General features: G+C 43.6%; 1 protein-coding gene and 1 pseudogene across 5 annotated transcripts in view; one reads left to right on the forward strand and one right to left on the reverse strand.

The window, feature by feature from the left end:
- Window positions 1–23601, forward strand: part of rgl1 (ral guanine nucleotide dissociation stimulator-like 1) — a 301930-nt gene that overhangs the window by 69650 nt on the left and 208679 nt on the right. The window contains exon 1 of one of the 5 annotated variants that reach the window (XM_069937507.1): window positions 10387–10808. The exons of the other annotated variants lie outside the window; for them this stretch is intronic. Coding sequence (XP_069793608.1) covers window positions 10791–10808 — 18 coding nt within the window. The 5' untranslated portion in view covers window positions 10387–10790. Of the gene's footprint in view, window positions 1–10386; window positions 10809–23601 lie in introns of those variants that run through there. 5 annotated transcript variants of the gene reach the window in all.
- LOC138762992 (putative C->U-editing enzyme APOBEC-4) lies at window positions 16532–18374 on the reverse strand (annotated as a pseudogene).

A 23601-nucleotide genomic window follows, 5' to 3' on the forward strand; every position in this document is an offset into this window, starting at 1 on the left:
GCTCTAGATGGGGCAAAAATATGTCATTATTTTTTAATAGTGCAGGCAGATCTTTGGTGGACCTGGAGTAATCTGCTAGATGTCCGCTCTTGCTGCACTTTGAAATAAAAAAAAACTTGGACATTTTAGATTAATCAGTGAGCTAATTCATTTAATGCTATCACATATTCTTTCAATTCATCATGCTGTGACCTTTCCAATAATTTAAGCCTTGTACCGTCTGGATTGTTGATGCCGAAATGATGGATGATTTCTGCGGTTTCATAGGTTACTTTAACATATACTTTGGAACATGAAAATGCCATCAAAGAATACAAAGCTTAACTCCTGCTGTGAGGAGAGAGTGAAACACAAAAGATTGCAGAGGCTGTAATTGTAGCAAAAAGACACAGAAACACTGGAGGAATTCAGCAGGTCTCGCAGTCTCGAGAGTAGGTAAAGATATATAACTGACGTTTGGGCCTGAGCCCTGAAGAACCCATGGATGTTGTGATTCTGAGACCTGAGTTCCTCCAGCATATTTTTTTTACTATAACTCCTGCTGTAGCTTGTCCTCATGAAGCAATAGGAAAAGTTACATTTCTGATGCCAAACCCATTGCTTTGAGCCGTAGCTCCACTGCTCGTTTTGGTTTGACGGTAAATCATACTTTATTTCCTAAAGCTCTATTTGAGCCTTGAGTACACAATATGAACTAATGCTTCCATGCCCCTTTGCAAGAGGATATCCTAATGAGGTCCATACTGTTCTTTAGAGCACAGCAGATTGCAGATTACTATATCCTCACAGGTTGTCCCTGCTCTTTTGATTTGTATTCTTTACCATTTTCCCTTTTTTTAATATAAAATTAATTCTTTTGCAGTCTATCGTGTACTTGTACATCTCAGTCCTTCACTGGTTGTAGAGATCTTTAGGCTTCAAGTTCTGTTGTATGCTAATAGAAAGCAATTGTTTAAAAGGATTCGCTTCATCTTGTCAACAACCTTATTTTCTCTTGTTGAATTGCACACTTCATCACTTGAACACTTCAGACTCTGTGCCTGCCCACCATATTTTACTGACACATTATTTTTGTTCTTTTAAATCTTGGTTCAACCTGCCTACTGCACTATTTTAGTCTTTAATTGCCTTCAGAACAGACTAGACTCTGTGACGCTGTGCCAAGAGCAACACAGACAGTGGGGAATTTTGATTTTAAGGCAACGGTATGTCACATTGACTTGTTCTCTGCTCTTCACGGTCCATTCCATTTGTTTAGGTGGATTTAAGCACATAAGTAAAAGCAGCTCACTTGGCTTGGGCAGTTCTCTGTTGATGTTTATTGTTCTTGGGTCACTGAGCTGTTGTTTCAAATTAATTAACTGGCATTACAGTCAACAGAAAGATAAAGGTTTAATGTCAGCAAAATGAACAACATTGAGATTTTCTTCATTGTTCTATAATTTTCTTGCTGCAGTTGAGCTTTCTGAGTTTCGTGTTCCAAGAGAACTGCTGGAGGTACCAATTTAATTGGTGACTGCTTCCCAGCGGATTGTGTACATAATCAAAATCTGCTTCATTTTAATTGTCTGTCATTCCAAGTTATTTTCAAGTTGAATTTTCTTCTTGTATGTTCTTATCCCTGCAAGAGTCCAGTGTTCTGCATTTTATATATATTTTTTTTTTTGCAGTATCTTCTGCTATTCAAAAAAAAGTAAGCCTTTGGATAATCCTGGGTGGGAATGTGTGAGGGGGAAAAAACATCAAATGTGCAGAGTTCAGCAATAGGGCAAGGGGCCTGGAGGGAATTTTGACAAGGGGAAGTGGTGGGTCTGGTGGGGAGTTGGGGGGGAGTTGGTTAGTTAAGAGGATACAAGCTGGAAACCTCAATCTTTGAAGACTGCTGTATGTTGGTAACAGCATATTAATGTCAGTTTTGTTCCATTCACAGCAGATTATTATCAAATTGCTTTCAGTAAAGAAGATTAAACTTCATTGTAGACATGACAATCAGAAATGTAATCAATTACTTTAAATAATGGAAGCTAAATTTTTTAAAGTTGAAGATTAAAGACCAAATGTGGTTTATCTGTAGCCAAAGTGGTTTTTATGCAGACCTTCAGGTTTGTGATATTGTGACTAATCTCCTGTTTGTCGAGTTTTGGATAATTTTGACCAACTCAACGGTGTAACTCAATGCTGGAAATAAAAGGTGCTGAGCTGGACCACATTAATGCTGGTCAGAAATGTTCTGCTTGGCCTAATAATGCTTTGGCTGTACTCTGTTTGAACTCCGATCCTCATGAGATGGTCTCCTAAATCCTGGTTGAAATAGAAGTTCTGCAATATTAAAGGCAGCCAGTTGTGTCAGAGAGGTGTAAAATCAAAATGATGCCTGTGTTAAAGACATAAACATCGGGCAAGAAAATTGTTTTCGTGCAAAGAAACTCACGTGAAAGCAAAACAAAAGACATTTTAAAAGATGATTGTTTTCCACCATTCTGGGAGCTGTCTCTCTGTTGCATTGCTTAGAACTGATGTGAGGCTGAACTGAAATAAAGACAGAATGGAGAGCCTATTGCTTATTGCAGAAATGAGTAGATTGTACTGTCACACTGAATCATGTCTTGTCGTAATTGTAGGGAACTAATCATTACTGTTTTTATCCTGGAGGGATGACTTATTTTGGAGATCTTTCATCTATAATATTTGCTGCCTTAATGAGCAAATTAAAGTTGCATTTAGCCTGAGCTTGAGTTATAATTATGACTTTAATTATGGTTTGGCAAAATTCTTTTATTGGTATTTTATTGGTAATTGCCATGTTGGTGAAATTGTATGGCCATGTTTACTAAGCAGCAGTTTAATATAATGGAATATGAAATTATCAGTTGTGAACTGTTTCATATTTTTATTGGATTGTTTTTTTCATTTAAGCCTGATTTGTTGAATCATTATTTCAGAAGCTTTTGGATCACTGTTCATTTTAGATGAATAAAAACACACTGAACTGCAGGAAGAACACAGCTGATCTTTCATGTACCTTTATTTGTTGCTTTAATACCATACTCACAGTTTTAAAAAAAACGAGACAGCATGCTCAGTGACCAAAGTGTTACATAAACAACTTACAGGGCTACAACACAGCAAGGTACAACAGCACTATAACCAAGAGGCCGCTGCGAGTGACAGTCACGCCACCATCTTGAAAACACGACCGGTACTATATCCTCACAGGAATTGAACATCATAATTTAAACTAGTTCTCTTCCACTTACAAACTACAATTGCACAAACTCATTAGAATATATATGTGTGTGTATATATGTGTGTGTATATATATCTACTCTTTGCAGACGATGCCACTTTAGTTGCCCATTCAGAGCCAACTCTTCAGTGCTTGACGTCCTGTTTTGCGGAAACTGCCAAAATGTTTGGCCTGGAAGTCAGCCTGAAGAAAACTGAGGTCCTCCATCAGCCAGCTCCCCACCATGACTACCAGTCCTCCCACATCTCCATCGGGCACACAAAACTCAAGACGGTCAACCAGTTTACCTATATCGGCTGCACCATTTCATCGGATGCAAGGATCGACAATGAGATAGACAACAGACTCGCCAAGGCAAATAGCGCCTTTGGAAGACTACACAAAAGAGTCTGGAAAAACAACCAACTGAAAAACCTCACAAAGATTAGTGTATACAGAGCTGTTGTCATACCCACACTCCTGTTTGGCTCCGAATCATCGGTCCTCTACCGGCATCACCTACGGCTCCTAGAACGCTTCCACCAGCGTTGTCTCCGCTCCATCCTCAACATTCATTGGAGTGACTTCATCTCCAACATTGAAGTACTCGAGATGGCAGAGGCTGACAGCATCGAATCCACGCTGCTGAAGATCCAACTGCGCTGGGTAGGTCACGTCTCCAGAATGGAGGACCATCGCCTTCCCAAGATCGTGTTATATGGTGAGCTCTCCACTGGCCACCTTGACAGAGGTGCACCAAAGAAGAGGTACAAGGACTGCCTAAAGAAATCTCTTGGTGCCTGCCACATTGACCACCGCCAGTGGGCTGATATCGCCTCAAACCATGCATCTTGGCGCCTCACAGTTCGGCGGGCAGCAACCTCCTTTGAAGAAGACCGCAGAGCCCACCTCACTTACAAAAGACAAAGGAGGAAACACACAACACCCAACCCCAACCAACCAATATTCCCTTGCAATCGCTGCAACTGTGTCTGCCTGTCCTGCATCGGACTTGTCAGCCACAAACGAGCCTGCAGCTGACGTGGACATTACCCCTCCATAAATCTTCGTCCGCGAAGCCAAGTCAAAGAAGAAAAGAAAGAAAAAGAAGAAATAAATATATATATATATATATATATATATATATTTTTTTTTTTTTATAAACTGTGTTCTAATACATTAATAGTCAGAGACTAGGCAGAGGGCAGGTTGCGATTGTTGGGTGCTATCAGTTGCCCCAATAATTACGGAGACAAGGACTGAGAGGAACAATAGGCTTTATTATATAAGAGACTGCTGGCCTGGGTCCAAGGCTAGGGAAAATGAGGAGAGGGAGAGGGGGCTCAACCTTAATGGCCTGGGTCACATAGTGGAGACCAGGGAAGAGCCAAGGACAGTACACACAGCCATATCACCACATTCACCTCCTCTTTTTAAAATAGAACACACCGGGAACACAGAGAACCGGGGGTAGCAAACAACAATAATGATAACATAATAACAATAAAGGTTCTCGGAAAACGGACGATCCCTTCGACTAGAGGTTTAGTCGCACGGGTGACCTCCTCCTTCTGTCGGACAACCGAGGGGACAGCGTGTCCATGCAGTGCTCCTCTGGAGAGGGGGCAGTCGGGGGAGAGCCCACAGCAGAAACTGTCAGGGTCGGGGGACTCCTGGGGTGATGGGGTGGTCCACTGCCTTGTGGGGGGTAGATTCCGGTGGCGAGGTAGGTGACTCGGACTCCAAGGTCAAGCTCTGGTGCAGCATGATCGGATCTGCGGTGTGGTCGGTGGCCGGCAAGGCAGTTTCGGGGACTCTGGCCCTCACCAGGTCTCATATTGGCACAGTGTCCTCGTGCCCATCCGGGTACCTCACAATGAGTATTGTGGGTTGGCAAGTATGAGGTGCACCGCTTCAACCATTGGGTCCGTCTTGCGGCCCCTGACATGCTTCCGAAGCAGAACTGGCCCTGGGCTTGCCAGCAGGGAGGTATGGATGAATCATTCACCGATCTCCAAGGGAAACCAAAGAGGCGTTCATACATGTTGGTGTTAGTAACGGTGCATAGCAAGGACCGGATGGCGTGGAGACCCTCGAGCAGAACATCCTGCCAGCGGAACACTGGTATGTTTTTGGACCTTAGGGCTAGGAGCACCGCCTTCCAGATGGTGGTGTTCTCCATTTTGACTTGGTCATTATCCCTGGGGTTATAGCTGGTGGTCCTGCTGGTGGCTATGCCTCTGGCCAGGAAGTACTGTTGCAGCTCCTCACTCATGAACTAGGCCCCCCGGTCACTATGAATATAGGTGGGGCACCGGAACAGGGTGAAGATGCTGCACAGTGCCTTGATAACCATTGCAAAATCATATCTGTCAGGGGGTAGCAAAGGGGAACCTGGAGAGTTCGTCCACCACTGTCAGGAAGTAGGCGTTTCTATTTGAGATTGGGAGGGGGCCCTTGAAATCAACACTGAATCGTTCAGGGGTATGTGACCTTAATGAGGTGTGCCTTTTCTGGTCGGTAGAACTGTAGCTTACACTCAGCGCAGATCTGGCATCGTCTGGTCGTGGACCGGACGTCCTCTGTGGAGTACGGGAGGTTCCAAGTCTTAGCAAATTGGTACAACCTCGTGACTCCGGGATGGCACAGATTATCATGCAGGGTCTGGAGACGGTCAAGATGCGCGCTGGCGCACATCCCTCAGAATACGGCATCTGGGGGGGTCATTGTGTTTACCCGACCGATACAAGATATCATAATTATAGGTGGACAACTCAATCCTCCACCTGAAAATCTTGTCATTTTTGATCTTACCCCACTGTTTAGCACTGAACATGAAGGCCACTGCCCTCTGGTATGTCAGCAGGGTAAACCTCTTACCAGCCAGGTAGTGCCACCAGTGGTGCACCACCTCAATGATTGTTTGTGCCTCTTCTCAATAGAGGAGTGCCAAAGTTTGGAACCATGCGGGGAAAAAAATGCTACCGGCCTGCCTGCCTGGTTTAATGTGGTGGCCAGTGTGAAGTCGGAGGCATCGCTCCCCACCTGGAAGGGGATGGATTCATCCATGGCATGCATTGTGGGCTTACGCTGATAATGAGAAGATTGTGGACTTAATCAGGGGGTGGGCTTTATCGGCGTAATTGGGCACCCATTGTGTGTAGTAGGAAAACAGCCCCAGGCACGTCTTCAGCACCTTCAGGGTGTTTGGGACTGGGAGCTCCATAAGTGGTCACATGCGGTCAGGGTCCAGGGCAATGATACCATGTGCCATGACGCATTTGAGAAGAGCCAGGCAATGCATTTTGAACACACACTTGTCCTTATTGTACATCAAGTTGAGGGACTTGGCCGTACGCAAGAACTTGGAGAGATTAGCGTCGTGGTCCTGCTGGTCGTGGCCGCAGATGGTGACATTGTCAAAATATGGGAACATTGCCATCAGCTTGTGCTCCTACACCATCCAGTCCATAACCCTCTGAAAAGCAGAGACAGCATTAATAACACCAAACGGCACCCGCAGGAAGTGGAATAGTTTTCCGTCAGCCTCGAATCCAGTGTAGATTCGATCACTCGGACAGAGGGGAAATTGATGGTAAGCCAACTTAAGGTCAATGGTCATAAAAACTCTGTATTACATGACCTTATTGACCAAGTCGGCAATCCGAGGTAGCGGGTACACTTCCAACTGGGTGAAGCGGTTGATGGTTTGACTGTAGTCGATTACCATCTGGGGCTTGCCCGCCTCTCTGACCACAAGGACCTGCGCCCTCCAGGGACTGGTACTGGTGGCTATGATCCCCTCTGCCAGGAGTCGCTGAACCTCAGCCCGGATGAACTGCATATCCTCCATGCTATAGAGCCTACTCTTGGTGGTGATCGGTTTGCAGTTCGGAGTGAGGTTCGCAAATAGTGACGGAGGGGCCACCCATAAAGTGGTGAGACCACAGGGTGATTCTGGAGACCAGGTGCTTGGTTGGGGGTGGGAATCTGAGAGCTGGGGGTTATGGATGGTCAACGGCGGTTGGGGGCCTTCAAACGCCATTGTCACACTCCTGAGCTGACTCTGAATGTCGAAGCCTAGGAGGATCGGCACACAGAGCTGGGGCATAATCAACAGTACAAAGTCATTGTAACATTCCCCCCCACCGACAGAGACTCCACACAATACCCCCGGATGCACGTCTGTTGGTCCTTTGCTGCCATCGATACCAAACCAGACATCGGCCTGACAGGAAGGGAGAGTCTGCCGACCTCGTCGGGGTGAACAAAATTTTCAGTACTACTGCTATCGAAAAGGCACTTTGTCTTATGCCCATTCACCTCGATCTGCATCATGGAGTTTGAGATCGGGTGAGGGCTGGCTTGGTTCAGCATTACCGATGCCAGGACAGGCATTTCTCCGTCGTCATCGTCTGTGGGGAGACCCGCCCAAGATGGCAACCTCTATGTTGACCATGCAGCACTCATTGGAGAAGGAGGAAGTGGAGTCGTGGTGGGCGGAAGTGACGTCATTGGCGCGGTAGGCCATGGTGTAGAGGTTTTGAGTGGTAGCCGATAAGATGGGGCCCCCCTCACCACACACGCAGTCTGCACCGGAAACTCCTCCGGCACACAGGCTGCACTACTCCTGGACAAAGGTCAGAACCTGCAGACCTTTTGGTAATGGCCCTTCTTCCCGCAGCCCGAGCATGTGGCTCTTCTCATGGGGAAGAGATGTCTCGCGTGCCTAGCCTGCCCGCAGAAGTTGCATCTCGATGATGCAGACTGCATTATCGCAGCCGCAGTCTGGTCAGTAACCCCCGTCGCTGGTCCCAGGACGACGGCCCTTGTGGCAGAACGTACATGGGAGGTCCACTTCTGCCTGCGATCGACACTGCATAGTGCTGGGCCGAGTCTAAAGTCCTGATCAGATTGATTGTCTTTTTAAATGGGAGTTGGTCCTCCCCGAGGAGTCGTTTTCAGATATAATCCGACCTCAATCCTGACACGCAAGCGTCTCGGATCAGATCTTCAACGCACTGGGTCAATGATATTGTGGCCATGGGGTTCCCCAGACAGTCTTTTTCCAGTGTGACCAAGGATCGGAAAAAGTCTTCAGCAGACTCACCAGGCTGTTGTTTTCGGGATGCCAGCAGATAACAGAAGTAGACCTCGTTCACTTTCGGCTTGTACAACGCCCGCAGCTCAGTCATCGCCTCATTGTGGGTCGCACTGCTTTGGATGGCCAGGAAGGCCCTCTGGCCGACTCGTGCCTGTAGGATCTTCATCTTCTTTTCATCGGAGTTGACCACCTCAGCAGCGGCGTCGAGGAAATTATTAAAACTGTTCACCCACTGTTCGAAGAGTACCAATGCACCCAGGACTTGGGGGTCTTCCTCTAGCCGTTCAGGATGCAGCAACTTCTCCATTACCGGAGACCTTCAAATTCTTGTGTAATAAATTGTTGGGCGCTATCAGTTGCCTCAATAATTACGGAGACAAAGACTGAGGGAAACAATAGGCTTTATTATATAAGAGACTGCTGACCCGGGTCCAAGGCTAGGTAAAATGAGGAGAGGGAGAGGGGGCTCGACCTTTATGGCCTGGGTCACATGAGACCAGGGAGGAGTCAAGAACAGGATGTCACCAGGAGGGCAGGCCAGCCAGTACACACAACCATATCACCACAGCAATATCAATTAGACTTCAAGATCTTAAAATGTCCTCTCGCTCTGACTGTAGTTAACAATCACCCCGGTCCAAAGTGCCTCACTGCCACCTAAGGCCAGGATTCCTGGCATCTACTGGACCTCAGATGTTAAGAAGAGTCCTCCAGCTTGCAGTGAAACCGCCACCTAATTCACAGTCTCTTCATAGTCCTTAAGCCTTCAGCACCATCTGCCCCCATGCCCCTCAATCCAGACTGATGCTTCCATCATGGATCCCTGAACCAGAACACAGCCTGCCACTTTGGATGCCTCGGAATACCTCCTCCAAAGTGTTAGAGGAGTCAAAGACATATTGCCAATGTTTTGGGCCTGAGTCCTTCTTCAAGGAATTATTACTTGCTTTAACCAGTAGCCATGGATGACTGCAGTCCTGTGTGTGTGCTGCTCAGGAACCATGATGCTGCCTTCAGAACGGATGACAAGATAGCCCTAGCTATTGCAAGAGCCAAGCTGTCTAAGGCCATCGGGGAAGCAAAGTGTGCACATAGCACATTCCTGGACAGCAAGGACACATGATGCATTGGAAGGGCATCCAAGATATCACCAACCACAAGACTACACCAACTGCTTGGGCTGGTGATGCCTCCCTCCCAGATGCACTGAACAAATTCTACATGCGTTTTAAGGCGAAAAGCGACGTTTCAGTGAAGAAGGCCACCCTTCCTCCAAATGATTAGGTACAGTATCTTCCAGAGACTAATGTGAAGAGCGAGTTAGGCAAGGTCAACCCACAGAAAGCTGCTGGACCAGATAACTTTCCTGGCAGAGTGCTCAGGGGATATGCGGCTCAGCTAGAGGATGTTTTCACTGACATCTTTCATTTCTCCTGGGAAGCCCCGTGGTCCCAACATGATTCAAAGCCACCACCATTGTCCCCATGCCGAACAATTCGCCTGTGTCCTGCCACAATGATTACCACCCTGTTGCCCTCGTGTCCATTGTCATGAAGTGCTTCGAGAAGCTCATCATGGAGCATATCAAGCTCCTGCTTCCCCCATCATTGGAGCCCCTGCAGTTCACATATAGATCCAACCACTTTATGGATGATACCATCGCCACTGCCCTCCATTTCATCTTCACCCACCTGGAAAATAAAGACTCTTACGCTCAACTGCTGTTTATCGACCAGTTCGGCATTCAAACATACCTCAGTACCTGATAAGGACGTTGAGCCTGCTGAGTCTAAACACCTCCCTCTGCAATTGGATTCTTGACTTCCTGTTGTTGAGACCTCAAGTGGTTCAGATCGGTAACAGCACTTCCAAGACCACCACACTGAGCATGGGGCCCCTTAGGGTTGTGGGCTTAGTCCACTGCTGTTCACTCTGCTGGCTCATAACTGCAGGAAAACACAGCTCGAACCACATCACCCAGTTCACTGATGACATGACCATGGTAAGCTTTATTAGTAAGAGTGAGATGTCATCATACAGAGATAAGGTGTAGTTGCCAACAGACTGGTGCAGAGTTAATAACTTGTATCTGAATGTTATAAAAAAGACAAAAGAGATGGTTGTCAATTTTAGGAGGGCCCGGGAAACCATGCTCCACTGACCATCGACGGCTCGACTTTTGAGGTTGTGAAGAATGTCAAGTTCCTAGGAGTGCACTTGGTGAAGAATCTTACTTGGTCCCTTAACACAGCCAAGAAAGCCCAGCAGTGCCTCTACTTTCTGCAAAGGCTGAGGAAAGTTCATCTCCCACCCCCATCCTCACTCTATTCTACAGAGAGCATCCTGTGCAACTGCATCACTGCCTGGTTTGGAAGTTGCATGAGACCATGGACAGACGTGTCAGCAAGGAAATGGGATGAGAGAATTAAAATGGGTGGCCACTGAGAGATCCGCTCTATTATGGCAGACGGAGCCAAGGTACTCAACAAAGCAATCTTCCAGTCTCTTCGATGGAGAAGAGACTGCTCCTTGACTGGTTTGTGGTGTCTGATTTTGCTCCCCACCCTTGTCATGTCTGAACATTTCCAGTGTGGTGCCATAGTTAATGCTCCATTTTGAATTTTAAAAAAAAATCAATCATCCACTATTTTATTGACCAATAAACAAAGACTACTCCTTCCTCCTGTCTCTGATCTTTGCCTCAATACATGTCCTTCTCTTGGTTTACTTTTAAAATCCTTCATGGTATCATTCAGTATTTGGCCCACATCTTGTTGGGGGTGGGGAAATAATTTAGTTTGGATATTTTCAGCCTCTGATCTTTGGAAGCCATTTTAACATTGTCATCTGTTCTGAGGGAGCTGATAACAATGGATTTGATCGCCTAAAAGAACCGCAAGATTTCTTTCCCCACACCCTACCCTCCCTGTGTGGAAAATGTGAATGAAAGTGAAATAGTCAAACCACATGATACAATGAAACAGTACAATTTTCATTTTGCCATTCTCCACGTATCCAGTGGTTTCAGTTTGTGTTGGACCATCTCTAAAGGTTGCAATTTCTTTTTTTTCCTAAGAGGTCTTCTTGACTGAATAAATTTCAATAAAAGGAGAAATTCTGGTCAAAGCCAAATCTGAAGCTAATCTAATGCAATCCACAGAGGAGTAATTCTGTAGCCGCAAGGACCATGTTATTCAATGCACATAATCCAATTGTCAATAAATTATCACCTAAGGCATAACCATAATATACCAAGAGATTTATCCACACCATTCGAAACTGATTTTCTTTTATTTACACAAACTGAAACAGTCCATATGTTTATCTAACCTTTATTTATTTTCCCTTTTTCTGTCTCGTGGCATATCATGGTCATTTGTACCCTTGTGTGTGGCTACATCTGTACATTGAACTTGCATGTATTTCAAAAAACCCTACCATCTTGTCATATTATTCTGGGTGCTAGCTTGTACCTTGTAAAACATACTATCACTCATTCTCTTTCCCCACCCATGCCAGAGGGCTCTTTGCATTATGGAGACTTTGCAACCCAAGAAGATCTGCTGAAGAGCCTGTACATGCAAAGTTTAGGGCTAAATATCTAAGAATGCTTCTGGCCTCTTAAGACCTGTAATAATCTTCTTCCCTAAAGTTGTTTAATATAGATACTGTAAGATTCCAGTGTATGAGCCAACCATTTGTGCAATCAAGATTGATACTATTTTTTCTTTACCTTTTTTTTAACTCTTTATATAATTCTTTTATATAATTATATATTGTCACAATTATCTTTATAGTAGTTGGGAATAAGAGGGTGGGGAGGGTGGGTAAGGGGGAGAGGTTAATACAAAGTAATCACTCTAATTTTCAAACTTCATTAAGTATTGGTTTTGTATCATTATAATTACATGAATGAAAACTTCAAATAAAATATTTTTTTTTAATCAGCTGTTAAGTAATTAATGCAAGTTAGATAAAAGATTCCTTGTGTATAAACTTGCTGCCTCCTTGCAGCACCTTGCATTGTGATATCGAGTTAGAATCAGAGCACCCTGTGTGGTTGTATAGCAATGTGACCTCTCACCTAGTCTTGTTGTCTTGCATGGAGGTACATCACCTGCCAGGTGAAGTACTATATCCGTGTTCTGAGTAAACTGTCCAGAAAATAATCCTCTGTAGCCAACGCTAATCTTTTCAACCTTTTGTGGAATTCCTTTGAATTCTTCAAAATGTCCTATAAATGCTTATTCTTTATAAAAAATCAAATTGTGGCCATACAACTAGGGAACATGGTCATTTTGTTTTAAGATACCTGTAACAAGCTTCTGGTGACCAGTGGAACTCAAATAAACCATAATCTCAGAGCTATATGTGATGTCATTTATGTATTCTGACATCTGAAATCTTCTGAAGTATCTTAGTGAATCAGGGAGCTTGTATGGAGCTGATAAAGGATCATGTTCAAAATGTAGAACATTTCTATTGACGGATAGTATCCTACCTCATGCATACTTCCACCAATTCTTTCTTCATTCTCTGGATCTGGACCTCATCCCAATGAGGGGTCTTGACCAGAAATATTGGCTGTCCATTTTCCACCACAGAGGTGTGGTGTCTGAGCTGCTGAGTTTATCCAGCAGCACTTTGCTCCAGATTCCATCTTCTGCAGCCTCATGTCTCAATTGAATGTTTTTATCAGTTAAAACTTTGAATGATCAGTATCCTCTTCCAATCGTTCTCTCTCCTCTATACACATTCAAGCCAATCCATACCAACATGATGCAATTAGCCAAATGGTAGCAGCAACAGTTTTGCCAGATATCAATGGGCAAGAACAGTTAATGTGACAGCAACAACAATGACTCTTAAAATGCAGCTTTGATTCTGTACATTGGAGAGACTTGGCGCAGATTGGGAGATCGCTTTGCTGAGCACCTTCACTCTGTCTGCATCAGTGATGGAGATCTCCCAGTGGCCAACCATTTCAATTCTGTGACCTGCTCCCGCCCTGACATGTCTGCCTATGGCCTTATGTTCTGTCAAACCAAGATCACCTGCAAATTGGAGGAGCAAAAGCTAATTTTTCATCTCAGCACACTCCAGCCAGATGGCATTAACGTCAACTTCTCTGGTTGCTGCTAGCCTACTCCCTGTTCTTCCTTTTTTCTCCATCCCTCTGTCTTCCTTCCTCACTGTTCACAGAGCCATCACCCTCATTTGTTGGTGTGTCCTCCCTCCAATATCCACCTGAGGGGCTCCTCCTCATCCTGCCCTGCGCCTCGCCATTTTGTTCGGGTGCCTGCCCACATTTTGTCCATACCATGATGGGAAGGCTCAAGCCCGAAAAAGTTGCTCTATAAGGTACATTGTTTGTACTGCTGAGTTTATCCTGCATTTTATTTTATCACCACTTGAAGATGATAGGGAGTAATTGAGGTCTTTCTCATCCTTTGCCCCACCCTTGCACATTAGTTGGACCCTATGCATTGAACATGTTATCTCTTCAGTATCTATCTTGAAACCAAAGTAGAATACAGATTTGAGACAGCAGGTACATTTCCCTTTGCTCAACTATTCTAGGAGTGGTTGAAATACACTTCCAGACTCTTAGTCCTCCTCGTGTCATTCCCGGGAAGCAAATGCCCAGAACTGATGCCATCCCAAATAGAAATTGTTCTAATTGGAGTTGTCAAAATGGGTATTCGTCTTATGAATCTTGCATCTGAAACACCCAACATTAGATGATCAAGAGTTAAAAAGATCCAAAATCCTCCTCTGCGCTGAAGGAATTGGTGCAAATGACTTTATGAAAATACATTTGCTTGAAATCTGAAATTTTAAAACAGGAAATATTCAACAAGTTGGGAGCAGCTGGGCAGAGTTGATACTCATGTTGTAGACTTCGTGTCAGACTAGTTCCTGTGTGCAATAAGGCGCAGGTCATGTTTTGAAGCATCACAGTGTGGCATTCAAGTGAATCGTTCCTTTTGTACAAGCGTTTTCAAGTTCAACTGACATTTGGCCTTGATCTCTACTCTTTTAAATGTTCATTTGGCAGGTTCAAACGATGAAGTTTGATCCTTGACTGAGAATAATCCAAGGAAGGTACTGGGCTCTGAATTTGATTTAGATATACAGCACGGTAACAGGCCATTTTGGCCCACAGGTCTGTGCTGCCCAATTTACACCCATCTAACCCGGTACGTTTGGAATGGTGAAAGGAAACTGGAGCCCCCGGGGAAAAACCACGCAGGCACTGGGAGAACATACAAACTCCTTACAGACACCATGGGAATCAAACCCCAGTTCCGATCACTGGTGCTGTAAAGGTGTTGCACTTACCACTACGCCAACCATGCCGCCCTTGACCAACAACTGTTGCTGTTGCTCTTGACTGGTGATGAAGTTAACAGGACACTTGGGCCTTTATTGGCCTTAATTCAAGCAAAGCTTTTGAAGTTCTATTGTCCTCTTCTGTAAATCAGTTTTGTCTCCTTTGTTTATCAGAATCATTATCAGCTGTTGGTAAATGCTGAGTTAATATAATCACCTGTATTGAGGTAAAGGAATTCTTATGTGATGCAGCAGAAGGATGGTCAAGTGAGACTAATTGACTAGCTTTCTCACAAGCTGCTAGTACAGGAGGATGATGCCCACCATAAAACTTACTTTGGTGTTCACTTTCAACCTTTTACATGTTTAGCAAAACTATCTGTGGTTTTTAACTGGGAAATATCATTGTATTTTAATAATAATAAATGGAGTGAAAGGCAGCGAATTATTTCCTGGATGAAGTCTGGGTGAAGCAGCATCTAATGACGTGGAGAGGAGGAAGGAGTTGATGTCTTGGGATGAAACCTTTCAAGACTGGAATTGTTGAAAGGAGTTCAGATTTTCTGGCCCTCCTTGCCCCAGCAGTTCTATATGAAGGGGTGTTGCTTTCAAAGTTCAGATTTATTGCCTGAGTACGTGCATGATATCACAGAGAAACTGGAGATTCTTTTTCCTGCAGGCCAGGCAGAATTTATTCTGATAGATAACTGTACTCGAGAAAAATATACATATACAAAAGGGAAATGTAAGCAAAGAAATGTAAACAAACTGTGAAATACTGGAAAAAAATTCAGTTATAAATAATGTGCAAAGTAAGTCCTGATACCAGTGTTGAATTTGATGTTTAGAAGTCTGACTCTTCCTGAGCCTGGTGGTGGGAGTCTTGTAGCACCTATACCTCTTTCCTAATGGCAACAGCGAGAACAGACCATGTCCTGGGTGGTGTGCCTTCTTTTGTGGGCACCAACTTTCTTTGCACCTCTACTGAATTTTTATTTACAAGGAAATAAGTCTTATTTACTATGGATACACAACCTCCAGCACTATTATGCGGGTCCAATTAGCTTTCTCTGGGATTTTTGCATTGGGGCATTCTATTATTTGCACCTTCCTTGTGTTATAACTATAAACTGAGAATGAGCGGACAGTATAAACAAAACTTAACTGCCTCCTGGAATTGAAGGGGATTTGTGAAAGACAGGAGCTATAAAGAGCTCGGTTTCGCTCGCATAAATGGCAAATAAATGAGGAATATTTCAGGGCTTGACTGCCATTGCACAAATTGGCACATCAATGTTACAGATACACCACGCGCTGCATTAAGCTCTTGCTGAGCAATTTTACAACTGAATCTCAAGGCAGTATTGAAGGCCAACAATCTATGATGCTCCTTTAGAGGGCATGCAAGGTGATTTCTGCCGAGCACTGATAATATCATTGTTCCACAAAAGAGTGGTGGACTTAATCATTTTGGCACTGGATGTGTATAAATGAATATCTTCCCTTATAACTTTCCCTTTGTATCTTCCTGACAACTGTTAATTTCCTTGCTTGAGAATGGTTCCATGAATTAGTTCGCCCATTAGTTGAATTGCTTTATTGAGTGAATTTGCGCAAATTGCCACATCAGTGTGACATGTGCCCTGCATTGGCCTCAAATCTGATGCAAGATTTTGCAGTTTGGCCAGGTTTCTTTCCTCAGTGAAGTGAAAAATGAAAGTATGTAGACACTGTAATTGTAGTAAAAACACAGAAATGCTGGAGGTCTCACAGCATCCATAGGAGATTAAGATACATGACCGATCTTCTGGGCCTGAGCCCTTCCTCAAGATATTCTTTGCTCAGTAATTTGTCAGAGAATCCCTCCTTTAAAGACTGCATTTTTTTTTGCTCTTCCTCTCCCTCTTAGGATTGCTTGGTCTTTTTGTTGCAGGAACTTCAAAGGTTTCATTAATTTCAGTTACTTTTATGTTGTGTGCTGATGAAGTTGAAGGTGCATTCCATTCTCTGCTTGGCATGTTCAGGTGCCTCACCACATTTTCTGGTTTGGTTTTCGGTGGTTGAAATGAGTTCATTGAACAGGGAAACGTCGATAGGTTTGTGTAGGGTAGGCATGGAGCCATTAATGGCATTTTGCTTATAGTGGAAAGAGTTTCTTGTGAAGTCTTGCACAAATTCACACAGTCTGGATAACAATGTTGCCCTGGAAGTTGTTTTGGAGGAGATTGAGGATCAGTGTAGTATGGGTTCATGCCGGTGATGGTAATGACCTGATGGGCATTAGTTAGGTCATTAGAAGCTCTTTTTTGGCAGAATTGGGTTATAAAGTGCTGTCTAAGGTATTCCATTCACATATCTGTGAAGAATAGTAAGCTATATCCCATTATTGATTGGATTGATGGTTACCCTGGACCAAAGTGCTGACAAGTTGTGGAGACCTTCCCTTTTCCATCCCCATTCTTAACAGCCATCATCAGTATGAATGCAAAAGTGCAAAAATATAGATATTCAACCTTGTGCTTGGATAGTTTATTAAGGACTTGTACATTTTGTTAATGCAATAATGGCCTCTTTCATTGCATGGAGTGTAATTGGAGTATATATAACATAGGTAATATTTTCATAGGAATACATGAGTGCATCTAGAAACCATTTATCACAAAGACCATTGAGTTTGGATGTGGCTGATATAAAGTAGTTAGATACTTGTCCTTTCTGCCCGAGGGTGCCAGATGATAATTTCAGTTCATCAAAAAGCAGGTGACTTCCAGACTGTGGCTGAGCATAGGGACATCCAAATGCTTCCTAAAATTCTATGTAGGACATGTAAGCTTCTTCTCCAGTTTTGATGTGATACGGGCACTTTGAACCACTTTCAGTAAGGTGCAGCCAGTAGAAGGGCTTCACCAGAGCTCCTCAAGGAGTAGTATGTTTCTCATAAGTAAAAGCCATGATGGCTGGTTCGTCTTTTTATACTCATGCAGGAGATGCAATTATATAACTTTAATCGTTAAGATGGTGTATACATGTAGGTGGTATGGTGTAGATGGTGTATGCATGGAGGTGGCATGGTGTAGATGGTGTATGCATATAGGTGATATAAGAATAATCCAAGAAAAATCTGAAATGCAAAAGGCAAACTATTGGGAGTGCAGAATGATTCTATATTGAAATGGAGAAAATATTATTATAAGTCTACTGTAGATATTCTGTCTAGCTCTGTCATTGAACCATTCTTGCCAGCTGTCCACACAATCCACACTTCTGTCCAATGCAATATGATCTACTATTTTAATATAGTTATATCAAAATATTGTACCCCTCAAAATTGTGCTTTTTATGGGTGTTATTCTGGCTGGAAGCTTTGACTAGTGATGCTCTGAAGGATCAGTATTGGGACCCCAGTGTTAGTGATGTATTTAAATTAGAGATGAAAAAGGTGACACAAAATTTGGAGTTGTGGACAGTGTAATTCAGTTACGAATATGGACAGAGAAATTGCAGATTGATTTCAATCCAGACAATTGAGAAGTGCAGCACTTTGTGAGATAAAATGTAAGGGGAATGTATACAGTTAATGGAAGGGCTCTCAAAAGTACTGATGTGCAGAGGGGTCTGAGATTCAGGTCCATAACTCCTTGAGACGGACCACGCAAGTATATTGGGTGGTAAGAAAGAGTATGGTATGATTGCTTTCATTGGAAGGGGCATTGAGTTTAAACATAAGCAAGTCATGTTACAGGTAAACAAAATTTTGGTCAGGCTGCACTAGAAATAATGTGTGCAGTTTTGGTCACCTCATGACAGGAAAGAAATAGAAACTTTGGAAAAGGTACAGAAGAGATTTACGAAGATGTTGCCTGGATTAGAAGTTATGAACTATGGAGAGAGGTTGGACTGTGATGGATTATGTTATTGTATATAGATATATGTTTTAAAAGAAGATAAATTGAGGCAGGATTTTTAGTGTAGGTCACATTCAAACACTTCAAAACAGATCTCATTTAAAATGCCAGAGCTCTGCTCAAGCCAGTCAGTCCAGTCTTTGGGTGCCTTTGCAAAAACTTTGAAGAATGCCTATAAGGACTTCACAGATAGGTGTTAATTGGACATGTTACGGAGTAATGGATTATTGTTTTGGAAAGAAATAGATGAATGAACTCAGAAGATTGGGTCCGGTGCCACAGTCTGAGTGCAGTTTGCTGTTCTAAAAGGGTCATGTGGTTTTCTCTGTGTGTGAGAGAGAGAGAGAGAGAGAGAGAGAGAGAGAGAATTCAGTTCTACAGTTCAGCAGCAGCAGCTGGGACTGGAACAGGACAAGCTGGCAAACTTGTGGAAAGACCCTATTTTTAAGACCGGTTGTGAGTTCTTAGTTCAGCCTAGTCAAAGCTCTTGTGGTCCATATAAGAGGAGATGGCTGGCTGCATAATGTTACACTTGAAATAAGGGAAACAAAAAGGAATTCTGTGGTGACCTGAAAGAAAGAGGTTATCATCTGGAAAACCCTAATGGGGCAAGTTTCTTTGGCAAGACACTGATGTGGCTGATCGAAAGGGATCAGTTGTGAGTGTCCAACGAGGAACAAATCTCTCCCTTTGAAAACCGACAAGAACCTTCTTGAGCGGTAACCATTTACCTTTCAAGCACCAAAGCCTGATGAAATTCTAAATGTTAAATTCTGTACACAGTATAAGAAATGTCTGACACAGTGAACTTGGAGGAGTGAGAAGTGAGATTTGACTGTAAATCAAAGAACTTTTCTGAACTTGTATACACATTACATACACGTGCACTTAGAATTAGAAGGGGGTTAAAGTTAATAGTAATAAGTTAAAGTTTGATCCTATTTTCATGTTTAAAGATAATTAAAAGTAACCATTTGTCTTGGTAAATTTCTATTGTTTTCTTGGTGTGTCAGGGTATACAATTTGTTCCTTGATGAAGGGCTCAAGCCTGAAATGTTGGTTATGTATTTTTACATTTATATATAAAGGACACTGTTTGACTTGTGTTTCTCCAGAATTGTGTGTTTTTACTTCATCTGCAGAGTCTTCAGATGTTCGTTTATTGACATGAGTACAATGGGAACATTCCTTTTTCATGCAAACTAGCTAGTCAACTGGCGCATAGCTGGCATTAAAAACACAGAACAAAAGTGCAGAATTTGAAGATTATTTAGAACAAAACAAAGGCAACGTTATTCTACAGGTGAAGTTTAAGGCCCTGATCAAGCCATACTCTGATATTCAATTGTGATTTCACTCATAGTTTTTGGAATCCTCACAGAACCTGGGGATTATAGCTATTGGGAAGAGAACATGGGAGGTGACCTGAAATCTTTTCAAATTTTGGGAATGGTCATGATTGTGAAGATGTTGGTATGTTTTTAAGATGACAGCAATGTTCCCATACCTTGATAATGTCACCATCTGCAGGACCACGACGTGAACCTCACAAAGTTCTTACGTACGGCCAAGTCTCTCAACTTGACATACAATAAGGACAAGTGCGAGTTCAACACGGACCGCCTGGCCCTTCTTGGATGCATTGTGGCACATGGTGTCATTGCCCCGGACCTCTTATGGAGCTCCCAGTCCCAAACACCCTAAAAGTGCTGAGGAGGTGCCTGGGGCTGTTTTCCTATTATGCACAATGGGTGCCCAATTACACTGATAAGGCCCACCCCCTGATTATGTTCACAAACTTTCCATTATCGGCGGAAGCCCAAGTTGCATTATATCAGATCCGAGGGGACATCGCAAAGGCCACGATGCATGTCGTGGACGAGTCCCTCCCCTTTCAGGTGGAGAGCGATGCCTCTGACTTCGCACTGGCCGCCACACTTAACCAGGCAGGCAGGCCAGTAGCATTTTTCTCCTGCACCCTGCACGGGCCCGAGGTACGGCACTCCTCAGTCAAGAAGGAGACATAAGTAATTATTGAGCCAATGCACCACTGGCGATATTACCTGGCCGGTAAACGGATTACCCTGCTGACAGACCAGAGGGTCATAGCCTTCATGTTTAACACTAAACAGCGGGGTAGAATCAAAAATGACAAGATTTTTAGGTGGAGTATTGTGCTCTCCACCTATAATTATGACATTTTGTACCAACCAGATAAACTCAATGAACCCACAGATGCCCTACCCTGGAGAACGTGTGCCAGTGCACATCTCGATCGCCTCCAGGCCATTCATGACAGTCTGTGCCATCCCAGAGTCATAAGGTTGTACCACTTTATCAAGACTCGGAACCTTCCGTACTCCGTTGAGGATTTCAGATCTGCACTGAATGTAAGCCACAGTTCTACCAACCCATCAAGGCACATCCTATTAAGGCCACACACCCTTTTGAACAGCATAGTGTTGATTTCAAGGGCCCCCTACCCACCGCAAATAGGAATCCCTATTTCCTGATGGTGATGGACAAGTTCTTCAGGTTCCCCTTTGCTATTCCATGTTCCGGATATGACCTCAGCGACAGTAATCAAGGCGCTGCGCAGCATCTTCACCCTGTTTGGGTACCCCGATTATATCCACAGTGATTGGGGGTCCTCCTTCATGAGTGAAGAACTGTGACAGTATTCCCTGACCAAAAGGCATAGCCACCAGCAGGACCACCAGCAATAATTCCAGGGGTAATGGCCAGAGGAAAAGGGAGAACACCACCGTCTAGAAGGCGGTGCTCCTGGCCATTAGGTCCAAAAACATGCCAATGTCCCGCTGGCAGGAAGTTTTGCCCAAAGCGCTCCACGCCATCCGATCACTCCTGTGCACCACAACTAACACTACCCCGCAAGAATGCTTGTTTGCTTTCCCTAGGTGGTCAATGAATGGTTCCTCCATTCCTCCTTGGTTGGCAACTGCAGGGCCAGTCCTGCCACAGAAGCATAGAAACATAGAAACATAGAAGATAGGAGCAGGAGTAGGTCATACGACCCTTCGAGCCTGCTCCGCCATTCAACGAGATCATGGCTGATCTTAAAGTTCAATACCCCATCCCCGCCTTCTCTCCGTAACCTTTAATACCCTTATACTGAAGAAATATATCTAATTCCCTCTTAAATATATTTAATGAACCTGCCTCTACTGCCTTCTGTGGCAATGAATTCCACAGATTCACCACCCTCTGGGTAAAGAAATTCCTCCTCATCTCGGTCCTAAATGGTTTGCCTATTATCCTCAAACCATGGCCCCGGGTTCTGGATTTTCCCATCCTTGGAAACATCCCATCTGCATTCATTCTGTCCAGTCCTGCCAGAAGTTTATATGTCTCTATGAGATCCCCTCTCAATCTTCTAAACTCCAGTGAGTACAATCCCAATTTGCGCAATCTTTCCTCATAAGTCATTCCTGCCATTCCAGGTATCAGCCTGGTGAATCGCCTCTGCACTCCCTCCATTGCAAGAACATCCTTCCTTAGATAAGGTGACCAAAACTGCACACAATACTCCAGGTGGGGTCTCACCAAGGCCCTGTACAGCTGCAGTAAGGTATCCTTGTTCCTATACTCAAACCCTCTTGATATGAAGGCCAACATACCATTTGCCTTTTTAACCACCTGCTGTACCTGCATACTCGCCTTCAGAGACTGGTGTACAAGTATCTCTAGGTCTCTCTGCACTTCCCCATCTCTTAATCTATTGCCATTCAAATAGTAATCTGCCCTCCGGTTTGTATTACCAAAGTGGATAACCTCACATTTATCCACATTGTAGTGCATTTGCCATGTATCTGCCCAGTCCCTCAATTTATCCAAATCACACTGGAGCTTCCTGACCCCCCTCTTCCGTGCACACAACCCCTCCTAGCTTAGTGTCATCTGCAAATTTGGAGATATTACATCCAATCCCCTCATCCAGATCATTAATGTAAATTGTGAACAGCTGGGGTCCCAGTACAGATCAATAATGCTAGATAATTAGTCACTACTGTATTCAGGAATTTTTTATTCTGCAGATATCTTAAAAAAAATGCATGTATGGTAAATTATATTTGGTAGAAAGTTGTTCAAAAGACATCAAACCACCATCAGCGAAAAAATCTACCAAAGAGATAATGAGAGATGTAATGCTGAATGTAATCATATGCAGAAGGTGTCTGATTTCTATTAATCCATCCTGAAGCTACCAAAATAAATGATTTTCCCAGAATTGTCCGCCTTCTCTAATTCCAACCTGATTACAACAGAGGATAGGTGGTCAGAACCTTTCCTCTCCAATAGGGCCAACAAAATAAAGGCCAATAGTTCAAGGTGTGAGAAGTAAATTGTGGGGGATTTGAATGGCAAGTTTATCAGTGGTGGATGTTGGAAAAACTCTGCCAAAGGGAATCTAATGCAGCCAATGAATGTTGAAATACATTTAAACATTGACTTTTAAATAGGTCATGTAGCGATGGATACTGCCTTAATGCCAACAGAAGCAATTAGTATCAATAGGCAAAAGAAGTCAGCATGCACATGGTTGGCCATGTGTTACATGCTGTGCCACTCTGACACCATTTCCTTGAATCTTTATTAGTTTTAAAGTGAGCAAGATTTGAAGTTATTGGTGGGAGTTGAGAGAAGAATTTAATATGGCCCTTACAGGCATGTGGTGACATCTCCAGAATCTGTCTGATTAGAAATTGGAAATCCTGGGTTTACTTTGAATTACAATAGCCAATTACTATTGCCATTTTTAATACCAACTCTCACAACCTCTGTTTGCAGAGCATCAGGAGGAGAATTCATAAGCTGAAATGTATAATGTGCCATCCCCAAAAATGACAGTGCAAAATATGAAGCTGGACACAAGACAAATGCAGTGCAATTACTTCAACAATTTGTACTAAACTTGGGTGGTAGTAAAGTGATTAGTTTTAAATTAAAATTAACTATGTATCAAATTGAAATTTTATGATTAGCTTTAGCAGTTTCTAGAAAGTGCATAGCCA

Source organism: Narcine bancroftii, chromosome 5 (assembly GCF_036971445.1).
Source record: "Narcine bancroftii isolate sNarBan1 chromosome 5, sNarBan1.hap1, whole genome shotgun sequence".
NCBI lineage: Eukaryota > Metazoa > Chordata > Chondrichthyes > Torpediniformes > Narcinidae > Narcine > Narcine bancroftii.